Source organism: Centrocercus urophasianus, unplaced genomic scaffold (assembly GCF_019232065.1).
Source record: "Centrocercus urophasianus isolate 14NV4802_14NV808 unplaced genomic scaffold, USGS_Curo_1.0 seq_39, whole genome shotgun sequence".
Classification (NCBI taxonomy): Eukaryota; Metazoa; Chordata; class Aves; order Galliformes; family Phasianidae; genus Centrocercus; species Centrocercus urophasianus.
The window spans coordinates 936,289-956,604 of NW_024884966.1; the positions used below are offsets into that span (position 1 = coordinate 936,289).

The following is a 20,316-nucleotide window of genomic DNA, read 5'->3' on the forward strand; positions in this document are numbered from 1 at the left end:
AAGAAATACATGAGAGAGGCAGGATATGAGCTTTTATTAGGCAGCGGTTCATGTAATGACCTTGAACTGCCAAATCCTATGAAATAAATGGACAACTGCCAAGATGTTGGTAGAACATTTCAATATCCAGATGCTGGCTGGTCTGGCACAAGTTGTATTTGTCGTTTTTCACTGAAAACTGATGTCTGGTGAACCACAAAAAAACCCATCAGACTTGCTTTTATCCCTCTGCATTTCTTTATCTTCTAGCCATCATGGAAATGAGGATAATAGTTAAGACAATGGTTCCAGCAATTCCACCAACTGTCATTCCCAGGATGTTGCCGTGGACCTGCATGGACTGGCACCTCTCACCTGTGAAGAAGAAGGCTTGTCCTGAAGGGCACCTGGGAAAATAAGCACAGATTTATGTGGGTCAGGAGTTCTGTCCTGCCCTGCAGGCCCACCTTGAGATCCTCACACTGACTGTCCTGGATGAGCAGTTCCCATCAGATGGCTTCGCATTACAACAATCCCACTCTGTAGTGCAGTCAAGTTCCTACTGTTCTTTGTAATGTAGCGACTCAGACCCATGGGGTCTGTAGCTCTGTACACTTGCTAGCTGCACCATTCGGTTCAAAAGAAAGTCAAGACAAGCAGGGTGGAGATCTGTGATACCTGCAGCTCGCTCTCCCTTTCACATTCACACAGACTCCATCATTCTGGCAGGGGTTTGGATCACACGGGTCTTGCAGAGAAGGCAGCCAGCGCTGCATGGGCTCCATCTCCTCGGCTGCTCTCTTCTTTCTTTCTAAGATGTGGTCCTCTGAGACAGCAGATTGCTCGGACACAACGGGGACTTCGGTGTTATTGAGGTGAATTAGGTCTTTGAAAAACAGGAACAGAGGAGAAATATATCAGAAAACAGTGACTGACGTAATTATTGTTAGTTCATAGTTAGTACTCTTCACCCAGAGGAAGAAATAGTTAGGTCAGGGTGTCTAAGAAATAAACCTTCAGGAAACCGTTGCCACTTTCATTCCTTGGAATTCACAAGCACTGCAGTCAACATTGAAATTAACACACAAACACTTTTCAGTGTTGGTCCCCATTAGAAGAGAAGATGGCTCGGGGACAGGAGGTGGCAGCAATTTGAATGAGTGAGAAGAGAGAAAGGATCAGCCATTGCCATTTGCAAGGAGAATCAGAATGAAGGACTTTACCGTGGAATTCTGCAAAGATGATCAGGTTATCATTTTTCAGAAAGTTTCTTCGTCTCAGCTGGCTGTGGGATATGAAGCTGTTCCACCCCCAGTCTCTGGTTCTGTAGCAATTGCATGAGTCATCAAAGCTTCCATTAATGGATGGTCTCTCCCATATTAAGTTTCCATTTACACCTGCAAAGAGGATATGAATGACAAATAAAAAACCACAGAGCTCTGCAGCCTAAAACTATGACATCATTATTTTATGCATTGCAGTGTTCAGCAGGATTGATGCTGCAAAATCAAGTTCAGGGCTCAGGTGTCCCAACAAATCTCAGCAGGCTGACAAACAGTGGATGCCAACAGATGCTTAGAAGAGGCCTCTGAGTCTATGTGAAGGCACTGAAATTTCACAGCTCCCCTTTCACTGAGGACTGACAAAGTCCTCAGTTTTTAAGGTTTTTTTCATGGTTTAGTGTCTAGCTGATTTTGTTCTTTGCTATTGTTCTGTTCAACACATTCACACCTAAGGTTCAAAACCTCTTAGTGAAAAACTGTGTCCCAAACTTCCACTGAAAAACAGTGAAGAGGGATGGAGACTCATCTCCGGTATTTCATACTGTATTGCCTTCAGTATCGTTCTGTTCTTATTTCCATGATCACATCCACAAGGGATCCTGGGGCTGGACATGGAACCATCGTGCTGTGTGCTACGTAAACCTGGAGCTCTAGATACCCATGTGTGAAAGTCTTCAGTCTGTCAGGCCCAGCAAGATGGGCTTCAGATGCTGCAGACTGATCTCAGGCAGTTCAATTTAACCAAGTCCCCAAAATGTAATTTCAAATTATTATTGGATTGGATGCAATGGAATAAAGAACCCTACTGGCATTGCACCACAAATCATACACATCATCATGGTCACATTGCAGGTGCAATAGGAACTGCCAGCTCTTTGGCACAGGAGAACTCTCTACAAGTCTGTTATGAAGGGGTAGAGGTTTTAAACATAAGAGGATGGGTTTAGATTAGATACTAGGAAGAAAATCTGTACTCAGAGGGCAGTGAAGGCCTGGCACTGCCCAGAGCTGTGGTGCCCATCCCTGGAGGTGCCCGAGGCCATGGATGGGCCCTGGGCAGCCTGGCCGAGTGAGAGTGTCCCTGCCTGTGGGAGAGAGCTGGACTAGGTGGCCTGTAATGTCCCTTCCAACTCAAAGCATTCTATAGGTTCTATGATTCTATTTAGGTAGATACACAAGTGATTGTTCATCACTTTCCACACTATGCATCACTTTTCACATGAGATGAACTTTTGAAGACAGGGATTCTGATCCATAAAAATGTCCCAAATTGGAAAATGAAGCCAGAATTGTCCAGCTGTGAGCCCTGCTCTGTCCTCTGTCCTCCTTGGCTTTCATTTTCACCATTTCTCCGGGCAAACACACTTACTCTGGTCTGTGCTTGTGGTGAAGCTTCTGCTGGCAGACATCCTCTGCAGCACGTTAGGGTCCTGGTCGAGCACTGTGAGCATGGCTTGGCGATTCAGAGCTGGCCACTCCAGGACAGCATCATTCTCTCCACTGCACAAGTGGAAGGCAACGCGGGTGTAGCCACTGCTACTGGACTGGGGGTACAAACTTATGCCATAAGCATAACCCTCGGGGCTGTAAAACCGAGGGCTCTGAATGACGCCACTTGACGCACTTTCCAGAATCTGACTGAAATTCCGAACGATCCACACCGCTGTGGGACAGGGGGTCTCTGTCAGTGTGACATCATCGACAATGATCCCACCAGAGGAAGAGCCGGGGTTGCCCTTTAGTCCTTGGAAGAGGTATCGGAACTTATTCTGAACATTGAGGGTTACGTGGGCGATTTTCCAGTCCTGGTCACTGTCCGCTTTTGTGAGAGGAAAACAAGACATTGCCACCAGCATCATTACATGACATCACGAAGGAGCTCATTCCTCATTATCTATCCCAGCTGCGTTTAGACAACCTGAGCTCTCAGAGAGTCACGAAGGCTAGAGATCTGAAGTTACTGTTATTGCTGTGCTGCTTTTACACCGCATCAACCAAACGCACTGGGCGCACTGTGGTAGGAACTCTTCACGCATTAGTGAATAGCAGGCTGTAGGATGAAGGGAGCATGCTAAATGCAAAGATATAGGAAGAGGATGGGAACCAATGAATCAGCATGTTAGAATTTACTGTTCTGGACACTTTTTCCAGAGCATTGTCCTTCCCTGCAAAATGCAGCAGCATTATGGAGGCAGATAATCACAGGTCTTGGGTACTGACAACATTGCATTGACAACTGCACAGCAATGCAGTGGGTGAATTCCCACTATGCAGCAAAACTACCCAAAGTGGGAACTCAATTCACACCTCCAGAGTTACAAGTAGTTTTTTTTAGTCACATGAAAAATCAGGCTGGGGGTGCTACTCTCCATGGATGAGCGCAGCTCTTTGCACCAGAGCAGACCAGTGGCAGATGATATTTTGGCCAGCAGAGGTCTAGCCAGTGGTCTCCAAAGGGTTTTGGGGCCCCTCCATTCACTAAGCATAACCTGACCACGATTTCAAAGGTAAATGTGCTTACCAAATCCTTAGCTGAACTGCAAGATACTGTCCTGGTAGCTTAAGGAAAATGTTCTGATTTCTGAGCCAAATTTTTCTCTCTCCAAATTCTGCGTCCTCCTCACGTTTATAGACTTACCCTGAAAGGTTTCAATTTTCCTCATCTTGCGAACGTTTCCAGTCCCATCATCTTCCTTAGTCCAGATGACCAGCTTGTCAGATGAGCTCCCTGACATCTTATAGAAGAACTGGAGGCACTGCTGAGTCCTCTTGGGATACAGGATTCGGGACTCCAGGACTGCCACCTCTTCTGCATTTCCAGAGCTGGTGTTGAAGTACATGAAATAGCCAGCATCTGTCAACAAAGCAGAGAGTATCACTCCCTCTTTCCAGCTTTCCAGCTGGTTGCATGGTGCACATGTCCAGTAAACATTCTGGGTAGCCTTGGGTAGGAACAAGGCTGGTAGTTCAGGATGTACGTGGGACTCCAGGCAGCTTCTGTCCATTCTGCATCAGCTGGTCTAGGCTGGATACTTCAGGAATGTGTTCCATGCTGACTGCAGGTAACCAGCAGATGTTTTTTCACTTGATTTGTATTGAAGATAATACAAAGATGAGGTTTTACAGGTCGTATCCTGTATTACCTTTGGTGGCTGGGTCATGTAGGGGGAACAGCCTCCTCCTATTTACAGCAAGCCAAGTTTTGCCTTTTTCAGAGTACAGCTGAATGTGCTTTAGGCTAGGATTTCTTCACCCTTTGCTTAGACAATACTTAGCACCAAAACCACTTTTTCTTTCTTTAAGGTCTATAGAAGCTTTCCCCATCTAAAGAACAAGAAATCAGAACCTTGCTTTTCAGAAATGTTTGTATTTAGTCTTTATTCTCACTCATAAGTGTGAACCCTGTAACTCTCATTGAGGATGACTCTGCTCTGTTTGGAATGTTGGAAAGAAAATAATGCTCAGATTCTTTTTTTTATCACAAAAACTTTGTAACTTTCTTCTGCTTCCAGAGCCAGCACTCCTCAAGCTTAACTTACTATTTGCTTTCCAAACATGTTTATTATTTGCTTTGCAATCACATTTATGGTTGGCTTATAAAGTGCTATTCCATTCTTATCATGCAGCAACATAACTCTTACTCAGACTTTGGAAGCTGCAGTAAATCCTTTTCCAGATTGTATTAAAAGTTAACATTGTTCTTTGTCCTCTTTTATAGTGCTGATGTGGAAAAACATTCAACTATGCCAAAAAAAGCTTAACAAGAGCACTAATGCAAACATAAACTCAGACCCACAGTGCCAAGTCAAGTGCAAGGAAAAAGGGCATTTTGTTTAGCTTGAAGTTATTACAGCGAGGTTTGCTGGGCAGTCTCCTAAACATGGTGGTTTAAGAATGTATTTTCAGAATAGCCAGCGCTGGGTTTTCTGAAGGGCTGAGTGCAGTGACTGGGTCAGAGAAGTTGCTAAATGTGTTTGCATTTATAGCACAGGTGTGCAAAAGTGACCGTCACCCCAGTAACCCCTGCCCGTAGCAAAGGGTTCTGATGTCGCTTTTTACCTGTACAGCGCCCAGAAAGTGTGTGGTCCGTGTCTCCTGTAGGACTGCTCTGTTGGTGGACCCAATCTAGGTCATCTCTGGTGCTCTGAATCATGCCGCAGATATTTTCATTCTCAAAGGAACACTGATCCAAGAGGGTGAGAGTCGAAGCTGAGGAGAAGATGCACACGTCATTACCTCCAAAGTCTTACTGAAAACAAAACCGAGGTCCTCCTGAAGTGGAGGCTTCTGATGGCCGACCCACAGGGATGGCAGCTCCCTGCTGACAGCCACACCTGGCGACAATATCTTCAGCTGGATCAGCAATCAGATAAATGGAGTGTCAGACTCCAGAATCACGCAACCCAAGGTGCAAAACAATCTAATTGAGACTGAATGCCGGGGAAAAGAGAACAAAGTACATTGCCTTCACCTCCTAACAGAGATGTGAGGAAACTGCCCACACATCAGCAGAAAACAACCATGTCTCTAAGCCCCTGTGAGCGTCATGGGAGAACAGGGGGGAATGGCTCAGCTTCTGTTGCCTGATTCGACTCTTCCAAGGAAGCAGCCAGCAGAGCCAAAGAGAGGGATGAGGAGGGAATGCACATTCTGGGTGTCAGCACCACAGGCCCTCTCTGATACTATTCCAAGAGTATCTGAGAAGAATTGCTGTGTTTTTTAGACATCAGGCTCAAGTACGGATAGGCTGCAATGTCTGAATCGGGACTTACTGCAGTTATACATGCGATTAAGTCTTTCCAGGTCAATGTCGCTGAAATCCAGACGCTGCCCAATGATGTCATTAAACGCTGGGATCTTTGTTGTGATCGTGGGGATGCTGTCATTTTTGTTAAAGGAAAACGGTGCGTAGTGCATCACTGACTCGTAGTCGTAGGGCGTGTTCAGGTCAGTGATGTAGCTGTCATCGTACTTGTTGAAGTTGTGCTCTCTGCCTGGAAGGAAATGGAAAAGTGCTTCATCACAGAGTTCAGTAGCCCTTGGATAGAGCTTTCTGGTGCAAAATGATGTACATGAAAACAATTGCTGAGTGACAAAAGGCTCAAGTTTAACAAGATTTGTTCAGGAACTAATTTTTACAACACAGCATTGTCTTTAGATTCCATTTCTGCATCCCCATGTGACTTCAGGGGCTTCAAAATCAAATATCCCTGAGCAGTAAATACTGATATGTAGGAGATCAGATTGCATGGTCTCACGGTAAGCATCCTGACAGACTAAACCTGAGGATTAGTGTGCTCCATTCCAGAGCCTGTGAATACTGATGCAAAAGTTTCCCAGTGCATATGATGGCATATAAACAAGGAGGAATCCTGGAGCCCTTCGCTTTTTAAGATGACAGGAATGAATGACAGCCCTGGATTGTCCCCAGGCTCCACCCTGGACTGGTGATATTGCTCTGATGTTGCTAGAGAAGAGTCTTTTGGAAACATGCTTCTAGAAGTTTCTGCAATCATTAGTTTCTTAGAGAAGGAGGTTTTTGCAGTGACGGAAGGAGGGAGCCATGTCACACCTTTCCGTATGGAGGCAAAGGGAGATTCCCACCCTGTCCAGCTACGAGTAATACTGTCAAAATATTTGGCACTGTTCCTCAGAGGAAGACCAACACATGACTGCCTTCAGGGGATAACCACAGCTTCTGTCTGTGAAGGCTGCTCTTCCTCATGACTCTGTCCTAAGCACAAAGGTCTCCAGTCCAAGGCTTGAGGTTATGTAAGAACTTGGATTGATGTTCTTCAGATACTTGAACTGCAGTTTTTATCAAAAAAATGATGGGAACCTTGCTAATTACATGCTATCACTTTTTATAGCTAGAGGCAAAACCTTGGCAGTACACAGGCAGGTGCAATAATGCTGCTTTTCATACCATTGCTGGGCATTTATGTTCTATGAGATACACGTTTTACACATGGGCAGATGACATATGGCCCCAAACTTCTCATTTTTCCAAAAAAAAGCCTGATTGACTCTATAGGGCACACCCAATCCAAGGTGGAAGCTACATGTTACAGTCCTTCTGCAGGGCTGTGTAGCGTCCATATTCCCTACACACAGAATGGCAAAGTCCAAAACAAACAATGTTGGCAAATTAACCTTTCTATTCCATCTCCAATAAGTTGTCTTTTCAAATGGCTTCAGTTGAAGTTTTCTACTTAATAAATTTCCCTCATTGGAAAATGAGATTTTATAGCATGGATAGCAATGTACAGAATATGGATAGGGCTTGGACTATAGATTTTTATATATATATATATATTTATATTTATATATAGTTCCAGTTTCTGGAAATCTGGATGTGTGAGTAGAAACCTTTTCAGATTCTGAGAACTTTCATTACAGAAGAGCCAGATGCTGAGCAGTTTGCACTTTACAAATCTGACTGGAAGTTCCCAACCAACCTGTAAGGATTTCATCCCACCAGATGGTCACGTAGTCATCGCGATCCATCCTCGACTGCTCGTGGTAGAACCCCAAAGCATGCAGGATCTCGTGTTCCACGATTGCTTTGTGGTCACACCCTGACCCAATGGAGAGGTTCTGCCCATTCTTCAGGTCCCCCACCATGGACCAACACCTGAGAAAGAGAAAGATCTTACCATCTGCAATTAGTTTTCTTCTTTGTCTTTATGTCCGCTTGCTGCATTTAAATATATATATATTTAAAAGAAAGGTTTAAGTATAAAATGATTACTATAAATCATTCCTTATGTGCTGATCAAGCTCCTTTGGTGCTTACCAGATGCTCTACTCTGAAGGCAGACTAAGCCTCAAACTAAGCTGTCATTTACATGAGGCAGGTGTTTTACACACCCCCCATTTTAGGCAAGGTCACACTTGATTTTTGAGATCCGCAGAAGTTTTGTCCCATATCAGTTGTCATTTTGCCAAGAAATATCACACATGCATAGAACTGCAAGCTCATCATAATGCTGAACTCTCTGTTCTCTGGCAAGGCTGGATGTGGCTCTGGGCAGCCTGGGCTGCTGGTTGTTGACCTGCACACAGCAGGGGGTTGGGACTGGAGGAGCGCTGTGGTTCTTTTCAGCCCAGATGCCCATTTCACCCTGAACATCCCCTGCAGCCAACAGAGCAAGGCAGCCAGCTTCCAAGCCCCAGGATGAGGTCCTTTCTCGGTGACCTCTTTCTCTACCACAACCAGCTCACAAAGAACTGCTGGACTGCTGCAGTTGGATGGAATGAATTCTCCTTGGTTCCACACAGAAGAAACAAGCAGAAGTCAATGGTCCCTTACCCGCTTTCTTTTATGAAGAATATGTAGCTTGCCTCTCCTTCATATGGCTTGAAATCCACGCAGGACTTAAGGCGGAACATTTCAAGTGCCTGGAGAATGACTCCTTTGGCGTTCAGATCTGGAGAACATATGTGAGCAGAGCATCTTTAGCACCCAGGGGTGGTTCGGCCCAGAGAGGTAATGCACATGGTTGATGTGTGGGACCGAAAGGAAAATGAATGAAAACAGAACTGAACTGAATTTAATTAAACTACGTTTTGTTACGACAGCTGTAGGAGAAAGAAGGGAGTTGATGCAAAGGAGCAATCTGGTTGTTAGTGAATATCAATGGGAGAGAACCAGCTCTGCAAAAAGCAGATTTCTTATCGCGCTGATTCCAGTGCAAACAAATACTGGAGTTACAATATGAATAAAGTATTGGCATTACCTAAGTCATCACCTAGGATATAGGGAACAGGGAACTGCCATCTGTAGGTGTCGTCTCTTAAGGCATTTCGCTGGTTTTTCTGGAAAGAGAATGGACAGCTGGTGATACAGGTGCTGTGTACAGACAGGCTGATGTGTGCTAAAAATACAATTAGGGCAAACGCAAGCAATAAAGTTTCTGTAATTACTTACAGGAAGCAAGATATCACCCTGAAAAAGGTCCAATCCAGCAGCTGAAAAGCAATTTATTGAAAGGTAATGTAAATGGAATATCAAATAATCATTTTAACTCAAAAGCTGTATTTGAGCATACTCATCCAAGGTCATGTCCTCATGCATTTACAGGAAATAAAAGTCTATCCTCAGCTTCCACTCAGTATTTAATACTAAATGATGCGTGGCACAAATCTAGTGACAGCCATTATCCATATCATAGAATCACAGAATCACAGAATCACAGAATGGCCTGTGTTGGAAGGGACCTCAAGGATCACGAAGCTCCAGCCCCCTGTGCCATGCAGGGCCACCAACCTCCCCATTTCACAGCAGCCCAGGCTGCCCAGGGCCCCATCCAACCTGGCCTTGAACACCTCCAGGGATGGACGGGGCATCACAGCCTCTCTGGGCAGCTGTTCAGCACCTCACCACTCTCACAGCACACAACTTCCCCTGACATCCAACCTCCAGCTGCCCTCCCTCAACTCCAAACCATTTCCCCTTGTCCTGCTGCCATCTCCCCCTTCCAAGAGCTGACTCCCCTCCTGTCTGCAGGCTCCCTTGAGGCACTGCAGGCTGCACTGAGGTCACCCCGCAGCTTCTCTTCTCCATGCTGAACAAGCCCAGCTCCCTCAGCCTGTCTTTGTAGTGGAGGTGCTGCAGCCCCCTGCTCATCTCTGTGGCTCCTCTGGACCTTCTTCAAAAAATCTCATTTTACAGCCTCCTGCTCTCTGCCGGGCAGTGGCACCAGTCACACAATGGGACAATCCTCGAGAGGATGTACTCATATTGAGTAATGCATCAGGAGAAAGTGTTGCATGGTGCACCAGTGATGGATGTATGGAAATTTACATTATTGGAAATTAAAGAAATAATTAAAATAGAATACTGTATAACATGTTGTGTTGTGTCCTTGCCACTTTTATAGAAGCTCAAGCTAACATCCAAGCTATCAGCAAGCCTGTGAAACTTCAAAAATATCATAAACATATGAAGCAACTTTAAAGTGATGAAGGGTGATATTGTCTTGACACTAGGAGCCTGTCCAAACAAGAGGAGCAAAAGGCATCTGCATGCTTTGCTTACAGAGGGTTGCAGAATGTCTAGACAATAATTTTGTGTGGGAGAGACCTGAGAAATCAGCATTTTGTTTAATGTACAGCAGAGTGGAATGGAGAAGAATAGAGCAGAGTGGAGTAGAGTAGAACAGTTCAGTTGGAGGGGACCTACAGTGATCATCCACTCCAACTGCCTCATCACTTCAGGGCTAACCAAAAGTTAAGTGATATTATTGCAGGCTTTATCCAAACGCCTCTGGAACAGAGACAGGTATGGGCACCAACCACTTCTCCAGGAAGCCTGTGCCAGTGTTTGATCACACTCACAGCAAAGAAACTTTTCCCAGTATCTACTGTGAACCTCTCCTGGAGCATCTTTGTGCCATTCCTGGGCGTCCTGACATAGGATACTGGGGAGAAGGTACTGGTAGGCTCAGAACTGATGAAGAATTTAGCCATGAACTCACCTAAGTTTATGTCTGGAATGTCTCTGATTATCTCACTAGCATCATTTTCTCCATCTGCAAGATAGACAGAACGTCATGTGTTCAGATGTAGTGGCACACAGCAGGCAAAACAAAATGCTTCAAAACTCAAAGCAGTTCACAGAGTGCTTACCAGGCTCACTGGAGAGATGCTCAACCTGAAAGACAATAACACAGCCAGCATGAGGTATGGGGCATTTCTGCACTGAGAGGAGCCTGTAGAAATCAGGTTTCTACTTACAGAGACTGGAGTAGCACATGCATAACATAACAGGAGGGCCAGGCAGAGCAGGGAGCTGCGGGTGCCCATTTCTGCAGTGGACATGGAAGCTGGCTCCCCTCATCTCTGGCAATATATAGAGCATGCTGCTGAGCTTCCCACAGGCACCAGCCAACCAGCTGCCAGCTTTCCACCTTGGTAACTTTATCATAACATCATATCACCCCCCTTGATGACAGGCGATGGCATTGCTGCTGTCCTTTACCCAAGTCCACTTTGGAGGAATGTTAGAGAGGAATGTGATCACTCCCAGTTTCAGGCAGTGCAAGGTTCACATGGGCTTTGTGTCCCATCTCAGTTGGGCTCAAAGTTGCTGACTCCTTCCACTGTATTTATTGTCTGTCAGCATTACAATCTCAGCTGCACTGAATAAAAGCCACGTGCTCAAATAGAATTATTGAGTTTATAGCACTCTGGTGACTTGACAATTTCAGCTGGTGTTTCTCTCCATTAATAATTAACATTATATCGCAAAGATTAGAAATAAGAGAGATACAATTACAGAGGCACTGACAGCCTTCCCATGGCCAATGCACCCCAGGACACACAGCTCCATGCACAACATGGCTCTGCCCACCAGAAACAGCCACGGCCATCGGGACCCAGAAGTCCTCCTCCTCAGGGCTGATCTCGGCCTGTTCTTGGCCCAGCCTGTGTCTGTGCTTGGGATTGTCCCAGCCGTTTGCACCTGGCCGTGCTGAACTTCCCGAGGTTCACACCGGCCCACCTCCCCAGCCTGTTGGGGGCCCTCTGGATGGCATCTCTTCCTTCCAGCATGCAGAACACAGCTCAGCTTAGTGTCACCTACAGACATACAGAGTGTGCTTCTCCAGGAACAGCTGCCCAGAGAGGCTGTGATGCCCCGTCCATCCCTGGAGGTGTTCAAGGCCAGGTTGGATGGGGCCCTGGGCAGCCTGGGCTGCTATGAAATGGGGAGGTTGGTGGCCCTGCCTGTGGCGGGTTGAAGCTTCATGATTCTTGAGGTCATAGAATCACAGAATCACAAGGTTGGAAACAACCTGTAAGACCATCGAGTCCAACCGCCCTCCCATCACCACTGCTATCACCAGCACTAAACCAGACCTCGCAGCTCCTCATCCAGGCACCTCTTGAACACTGCCAGGGATGGAGACTCCACCACCTCCCTGTGCAGCCATTGCAGTGCCTGACCACTGAGAGAAAAAGTTCTTCCTTACGTCCAACCTAAACCTCCTCTGGTACAACTTCCGGCCATTTCCTCGGGTCCTGTTTGTTGCCTGGGAGAAGAGGCCAGACCCCTCCTCACCACAGCCTCCCTTCAGGAGGTTGCAGAGTGCAGTGAGGTCTCCCCTGAGCTCCTCTTCTCACACTCAACAATCCCAGCTCCCTCAGCCGCTCCTCATCAGTCCTGTGCTCCAGACCCCCTCACCATTTCGTTGCCCTTCTCTGCACACGTTGCAGGGCCTCAACATCTTTCCTGCAGTGAGGGGCCCAAAACTGAACACAGCACTCGAGGTGCGGCCTCACCAGTGCTGAGTACAGGGGATGCTCACCTCCCTGCTCCTGCTGGCCATTTCTAATGCAGGTCAGGATGCCGTTGGCCCTCTTGGCCTCCTGAGCAACCCAAGACATTCTATGATTCCATAAGGCAACAGCTCCAGGCAGCACCTGGGAATGAGTGCTCTGGGCTTGAGAAAGTCGTGATGGTCATGGGAGGGAAGGGAAATCCTGGGACAGCATCCTGGGAAGTGAAAGACTGGTGCTCCTGGCTAAGTGAGGCTGGTCAGATGCCTCAGACACATGCTGGGTTTTGGTGACATAATATATTTTATCTGTCAGGATGTCTGCTTGCACCTATAGCAGAGGGGTTGAGAGCACTTCAAGGAACCAGGACTTCATTTGTATCAAAGGAGTGAGACTCAACCTGTGCCAGGCTCCTGTGAAGTCCTCGGCTGATGGCTGCCTGAAGCCCTGTGCCCATCTGGGAACCAGTTTGAGAGCATCGCCTCTGTGCCAAATTCTGCTCTCATGGCTGCCAATGCTGGCACTGCTCAGCTGAAGCCAAAGATTCCAGGATTCTATGATTCTATGAAGGTTAGATTTGCACTAGGCACTTGATACAACTTTCATATGGTAAACCATGACAGTGTTGTCTTCCATCAACATTTGCCAGCACTTCTTATACAAAAAAACATTTCCATATATCTGTAGCTGTGTGCAGCCTCTCCATTCTCCCAACATTTCCAGTTCCATCATTTTCCTTAACCAGCTGATCTCATGGACTTCCATTTAACCTGTGGAAAAACATGAGGCGTTTTTACACCATCCTTGGAGGAAGGATGTAAGAGTCCAGTAGAGCTGGCTGAGCAGCTGTTGTATCTAAGCTGTATCAGTGCTGTATCTAAGCACATAAAATACCCTTATCTGGGAAGCACAGAAAAGTGTTGTGATAACAGTTTTGATCCATTCATCTTTAGTGCGGTTCGACTGGGCAGAGCTAGGAAGTTACTTTCAGAAAAAAGAATTCAATATAACAGAATTTTTGCTATAAAAATATATATAAAAAATAAATCAATACCAATGAAAATGCATCAAAATGTGACTTGAAAAACTAGTGTTCAGCTGCTCAGATAGGGAACATATTCTATGCCATTATTTAGAAATGAAGTGCAAACCTGGGACTTCCAATCCTGTAAACATGCCCATGTGAGTGGATGCATTCAGCAGGTCCTGTCAGACCCAGGCCTTGGTTCTGTGGCTCTCCCTGGAAGCTGTTCCCAGTAAGTCTTCCATGGAGAGACCCGGCTACCTCACAGACACACAGACACAGACAGACACAGACACAGACAGACACAGACACAGACAGACACAGACAGACACAGACACAGACAGACACAGACAGACACAGACAGGCACAGACAGACACAGACACAGACTTCTTTGCCTCCCTCAATGTGTAGGGAATAGATTAGCATCCAGCCACCACAGCTTTGTACCAATCCATCCCTACTCGTGTTAATGTATTTAAAGTAACTGTTTCCTCTTTCACATTTGGACTGTGAATTCATCTATGGGGCAGGGTGGTACCTCATGTGGTACCTCCACATTTAATACTAGGCCAGCTGCCCAGCGCCCAATCTGGGCCTTAAATGTGACCCTGGATGGGGCCCTGGGCAGCCTGGGCTGCTATGAAATGGGGAGGTTGGTGGCCCTGCCTGTGGTGAGGGTTTGGAGCTTCATGATCCTTGAGGTCCCTTCCAACCCAGGCCGTTCTGTGATTCTATGATTCCTTTTGACCTGTCCATCCCGCTCAAGTGACTTCCTTTTCTGTTTGGTGTGAAACTCAGCTTCCTATTTGTACAGCCCTGGACTGGGTGCTTGTAATAACTTATTTATCTCTGTGTGTCTTCCTTTTCACATCTATAAAAAGCACGGTGAAGTCTAATGACCATCAAAAACCAAAAAAAACCAACAAAAATCTGCGCAGTTACCCACCAAAGCATGGCCTCCATCCCCCTTCTGCCAACATGGCCCCGCTCAGCACCATCTGTCTGCTTTGCACCACCCCATGGATACTAATATATCCTAAGAGCTGCAGCCCAAGAAGGTGAGGCTCAAAGCTGCCAGGAATGGGGTAATGTCTTTTATGTCTGTCAGTATCAAGTCAGAGCTTCCCTGTTAACCCCATCCCAGAATGCTTCCATGCTGTATTCAGGAATATTCAGGAAATAGGTTCTTAGTACAAATGAAAACAACAGAGAGTTGCACATCTCTGTCACCACTCATAAATGATGTTTTTTCCCCAAAGAGCCATATCATCTCTTCTCCCCACTCTCAGCTGAGTACGTCCTTGTGTGAACCACCTCAGCCTCTGCTCACCAGTCCTCCCAGTCAGACACCCATCACCTCTCTCAGGCTGTCAGGATGAGGTTCTGTGGCCCATTTCTCATGTCAGGGTGTAAATCATGAGTAGTTCTGCTGAAGTCAGTGGGAACATTCACATTTGTGGTGACAGTAAGTCAGTACTGTGCAATGGCTGCAGTACTGCCATTCCTGTTTTGCTTGTGAAGCTGGGAAGCACGTTTTTCCCCATTCATGCTCCCCACTTGTCTTATCAAACATTGCAAATGCAGAACAAGGAACTCGAAATGCACTGACTTCAGAAATTCTAATTCCAGACTCCTACAGCTTGAAGATTTTACCATGAACAGCATGAGATCATCATCCAGGTAGGAAATGGTTACCATTAGTTAATCTTAAAGGAAAATCTGTGAGAACAAAAGCAATTTGTGACTCCCAATTCACTCAGATGGTATTCCATAATGAAATGGCCATTCGGTCACCATGGAGCTTGCTGCTGCATAACAGCTATCTTTTCCTTTAGGACTGCAGGAGGATCCCAAGGGTGCAGTGCTTCTGCTCCTCTCATGTGACCCCATCTGTGTTACCATGAAGGCTGGGGAAGGATTTTCAAATACATGTGTGAGAAGGTGAGCTTACTGCTGATGTACACGGCTTTCAGCCTCAGTAGAACAGCCCTGCAGAAATCCAACCTTTGCCCAACAATCTCAGAAAATTCAGGAAGTTTTGCTGTGGTGGAAGGGGTGTTGTAACTGGTGTTGAAAGAATACGGCCCATAGTGCAGGGCTGACTCATTACCATATGGGGTATTGAGATCATCAAGGAAACGATCACTGTTTGGCAGAGCTTTGTGCAAACCCCAGACAAAAAATCAGACGTTTGTGATTAGGCGAGACCAAAATAAAGCTCAGTGCACAACGCCCCTTCAGAATGCCTCACCACGGCTCAGCAACGGTCTGGGTGTCAGCAAGTTGGCAACCCCTCTTAAGAGAAGCCATTCTAATGCTACAAAAAGGGGCATGCTTCTACTGATAATTCTCAGGCATGTCAGAGCTGCATTGCACCTCCCATTCATCCCACAGTATGTCATCCTAACTGGATGGTAAAAAATCCTAAGGCACTGGAATGGGCTGCCCAGGGAGGTGGTGGAGTCCCCATCCCTGGCTGTGTTTCAAACCGTTTGGATGTGGTGCTCAGGGCCATGATTTAGCGGAGGGCTGGTAGAGTTGGGCTGGGATGGTTGGGCTGCGGTTGGACTCCATCATCTTTAAGGGCTTTTCAACCTGAGCTGTTCTATCACTCTATGATTCTATGATTCTAAATCCTAGGGATAGGTCAGAGCCATCAGGAGAGAGCATCACTTTGCTTGATAAACTGAGGGCTGGGAAAGGAAAGCAGGTTTTGCACATCCAGGGCATCGCTCAGAGCTTTTGGCAAGTTGCTGTGTGTTCTCAGCTCCTGAGTAAAGTCTGAACAATTTAGATGTGGAAACCAGTAGTAACGCAGTGTTAAAATCTTACAGAGCTTTCCTGTATTTACCAGCTCCAAACTCAAACTTTAAAGTAGTCCCTGCAATAAGATGGAAACCAGAAAACAGAATGTTCTCACTGTTCTCATTTCTAATTCATAGAACCACAGAATCCCAGCATGGCCTGGGTTGCAAAGGCCCACAGCGCTCCTCCAGCCCCAACCCCTGCTGTGTGCAGGTCGCCAACCAGCAGCCCAGGCTGCCCAGAGCCACATCCAGCCTGGCCTTGAATGCCTGCAGGGATGGGGCATCCACAGCCTCCTTGGGCAACCTGTGCCAGTGCCTCACCACCCTCTGGGGGAAAAAATTTCTTTGCATTTCCCTGCAGCCTGTGCTGAGCTGGGGCTGTTATGAAGAGAGAACGCCTGAAGGGTGCAGCAGAGCAACACGTGGGTTCCTGCAATCATGATTTCCTGCCCTGGTAATCCAGAGATCTCGGCCAGACTGAATGATGTCGCTTAAATCGGCCCAGTCAGCGTCGAGCTCCTCTCTGGCGCTGCACCTGGCAGCCAGGAGTGCTGGAGCACCGTCACACCAATGGCAAGGTGTGTCACTCTGTTTGGCCAACAGCAGCACAGCATGAGCAGAGCAGATCTGGACAGTTAATGTTACAACATCAGCCCAGAGAGCTGCACAAAATCAGAGTACATCCAGTGCAAGCAATGCCATGCTACCACAACAGAAGTGCTTATCACCCATCCTTCAGACACGATGCGGGGAATGGGGAAGTGACATCTGAAGGAGCTCCTTCTCACAGCAGCTGCTTCTCTCCTGCTGTTGCTGAAGCAAACTTAACCTGTGTTAACATTTGAGCCTTACCAACACTCTCACTGGTGTTTGTTTACAGCTGCAGCACTTTCCAGTATGATCACACTGAAAATAACTTTCTGATGCAGGCAGCAGAAGAGCCGATGAGCAGAGATGTGCTGCTGGACCTGCTGTCACTGACAAGGAAGGGCTGGTTGGGGAAGGGACAGCTGGGAGCAGTTTGGGATGCAGCAGTGATGAGATGGAGTTCAGAAACAAGGCAATAATGACCAGGCAACCCGGAATGCAGGTGTGCCAGTTGTGAATTTTTCTGTTCCGGGGAAAATGTGGGTCCACTACTGGATGGGGATCTGCAGAGGTCCTTTCCAACCCCTACTGTTCTGTGATTCTGTGTGTAACACCTTCAAAAAGCAGCCTTTCTGTTTCTGAAATGAGATAAACATCAATTTAGGCTGTGTGACATACCAAGAACTACAGGATGTTTTTCTGAAAGACCGCACCACCTCCCCAGCCAGCGCATCTCTCCTTAACCAGTGAGTGCCCAAACACACTGCAAACAGCCATCAGCACACTGCAGCGCACCAGTCCTGTCTGCTCCAAAGGGGCATTTGGGGCTGAATGAGGATTTCCAGAACGATTTCATAACATTTGCCCCAAGGAAGTTTCACCATTTTCCCCAGCCACGTATCCTGCAACCACCATGGGCTTCAAGCATCGCAGTAGGTGTTTATGTGGAGTGGGGTGTGGGCAGAAGTTACACATCTGATAGTGCCCCACGGCTTGGCTAACCTGGGCTGCTCACCGGGCATTCTCTTGTGATCCAAGGGGAAAGGCAGTGGTCATGGAGACAGGAGTCCATTCCAGCTTCAAACACCTAAGCCAGAACTAAGCTCAGACTCAAGCCATTAAGCCTAAATGCATGCCCTGTAGTACCTGTGTATGTGCTGTGTGTCTCAGGCCCAGTACTGCTGTGCATCCATCCCACTGCTTAAACAGAGGTACCCAGTGCCATCTGAGATTGTCCAGGGGTAAAATACCCACATAGGCTGGTAGATAATGAAGCCTGGGAGATCCCTTCCCATTCTAGAGTTGTGTCAGAGGAGATGGATATGGACTGGCAACAGACAGCTGTGTTTTAAGCAGCTGATCTACATCTGTGCTTAAAAAACACAGCATATGAGACCCTTATTTTGTACTTTCGTTTTTCAATGCCGAACTCCCCATGTGGAGCTGAGAGGGTCCCAGCCACTGTATGCTAGTGTAACATCTTTATTTACTGCCCTTGTTCAGGCATTGTCCCAGCACAGACAGTTCATTTACAGACCTTTCTATATATATATATTTTAATGGAAATAGAACCATAGAATCCCAGCATGGCCTGGGTTGCAAAGGCCCACAGCGCTCCTCCAGCTCCAACCCCCTGCTGTGTGCAGGTCACCAACCAGCAGCCCAGGCTGCCCAGAGCCACATCCAGCCTGGCCTTGAATGCCTGCAGGGATGGGGCATCCACAGCCTCCTTGGGCAACCTGTGCCAGTGCCTCACCACCCTCTGCATGAAAAACTTCCTCCCCAAAAATGATTCATGTTCTCCCCACAGATGTATGAAGAGAAGACAAAAAATCTGCTCTGTCAGCACAGTGAGACAACATGCCCCAGAACATAAAGCAGATCACAGCCGCTGCCAGGAAATGAGACTGTCCCAGGGTAAAATGTCACTGAAGCCCTGGGGTAGAACTGAAGGTGCTTAAGATTCATATCTTGGCCACCAGTTGTGTGAAACCAAGCAGCTTCCTTCAGATGAGCACAAACCGGAAAGCAGAAGCTGAATGAGAGCTGCTGCCGAGGGCTCTGTGAACTGTGTCGCATAAGAATGTGGTGTTGGTGTGGGTTTGGTTCAGCCCAGAGGATGCTCCCCCCTAGGAGCAGTTGAACAAGTTGAACTCAGCACTACGCTTACTGCCCTGACTTCCCTGAGCTTTCTTCAGCCATGTCCTTTCTCAGCTGCCTGCATCCTCCTGCTCAGCTACCCAAACAAGTCACACACCCAGGTCAGTCACTGACACGGCTTGGTGTAATTCCCCACCTGATGACTGACAGTCTTCCAATAACCTGAAAACACTGCATCCTCACCTCTGGCTTCAAAAGAGTTTGGGGTCTGAAACGTAGACTGCACAGTTCCAAACTGGCAGATAATTGCAGTGCCAGCTCCTCATGGACCCAAGAAAGAACGTGAGGGCATGGATGGGAAAACCATAGAGGCACAGGAATCAGTGCTGTTAAGCAGCATCTCCTCCAGGAGTCCATTCCAGAGGTTGATCAGTGCCACCTGCCTGTGCACACAGCACGTCCTGCTCTGATCAGCCTTTGGAAGTACTGACAGGCAGAAATCATCAAAAAGGCACTGGAATGGGCTGCCCAGTGGTCACTGCCCTGGAGGTGCTTCAGAGCTGTGTGTAGGTGGTACTGAGGGATGTGGTTCGGTGGGAAATGGTGGTGCTGGTGAGGGTTGGGCTGCACGACCTTGGAGGTCTTCTTCAACAGGTCTGTGATTCTGTGATTCTGAAGCTGAACCTTGAAATGCTGAGCAGATAACAATCTTAAAGGACACAGCCATACACCGACCTGGCACACAGCCTGAATCACAGAATGGCCAGGGGTGGAAGGGACCTCAAGGATCACGAAGCTCCAACCCCCCTGTGCCATGCAGGGCCACCAACCTCCCCATTTCACAGCAGCCCAGGCTGCCCAGGGCCCCATCCAACCTGGCCTTGAACACCTCCAGGGATGGACGGGGCATCACAGCCTCTCTGGGCAGCTGTTCAGCACCTCACCACTCTCACAGCACAGAACTTTGACAGTGGCCTGCACGGCCATTTCATAGCCACTCTCAGTACAGGAACCCTTGTAGGAATCAGGAGCTATGGAACAGTTTAGGATTTCTATGACTTCTCCAGAGACAAACCCTGCTCCTCCTGTCTGCTCACATGCCCTCCAGCACCATCCTGAGTGATGCCAGCAGCTCTGGGACAGGAGCAGTGCTCTCTGCCAAAGAAAGGGCTTAGAGATGGCAGCTTGAGGGAATGCAAGGTCTGCTTACTGCATCACCAGCACAGAGTTACGGGAACGTGCTCTGTTGTTGAG

General features: G+C 47.3%; 1 protein-coding gene across 1 annotated transcript; it reads right to left on the reverse strand.

Moving 5' to 3' along the window:
• Positions 1-10: 10 nt before the first annotated feature.
• MEP1A (meprin A subunit alpha) lies at positions 11-11,110 on the reverse strand. Its single transcript, XM_042832692.1, has 14 exons — positions 11,001-11,110; positions 10,893-10,917; positions 10,742-10,795; positions 9,193-9,233; positions 9,002-9,080; positions 8,575-8,692; positions 7,721-7,896; positions 6,035-6,256; positions 5,322-5,471; positions 3,901-4,116; positions 2,632-3,081; positions 1,203-1,376; positions 658-865; positions 11-386 (listed from the first exon to the last, which is right to left on the reverse strand). The coding sequence occupies exons 1-14, from the start codon at positions 11,082-11,084 to the stop codon at positions 239-241; spliced, it is 2,145 nt and encodes a 714-aa protein (XP_042688626.1). The 5' UTR covers positions 11,085-11,110; the 3' UTR covers positions 11-238.
• Between the last annotated feature and the right edge of the window lie 9,206 nt (positions 11,111-20,316).

Excerpts from the sequence above, each read along its gene's own strand:
- MEP1A (XM_042832692.1), bottom strand. The coding sequence starts at position 11,084 with ATGTCCACTGCAGAAATGGGCACCCGCAGCTCCCTGCTCTGCCTGGCC. Across the intron at positions 8,693-9,001 it reads TATCCTAGGTGATGACTTAG|ATCTGAACGCCAAAGGAGTC; the intron begins GTAATGCCAATA and ends TATGTTCTCCAG. Across the intron at positions 5,472-6,034 it reads TAATCGCATGTATAACTGCA|CTTCGACTCTCACCCTCTTG; the intron begins GTAAGTCCCGAT and ends TCTTCTCCTCAG.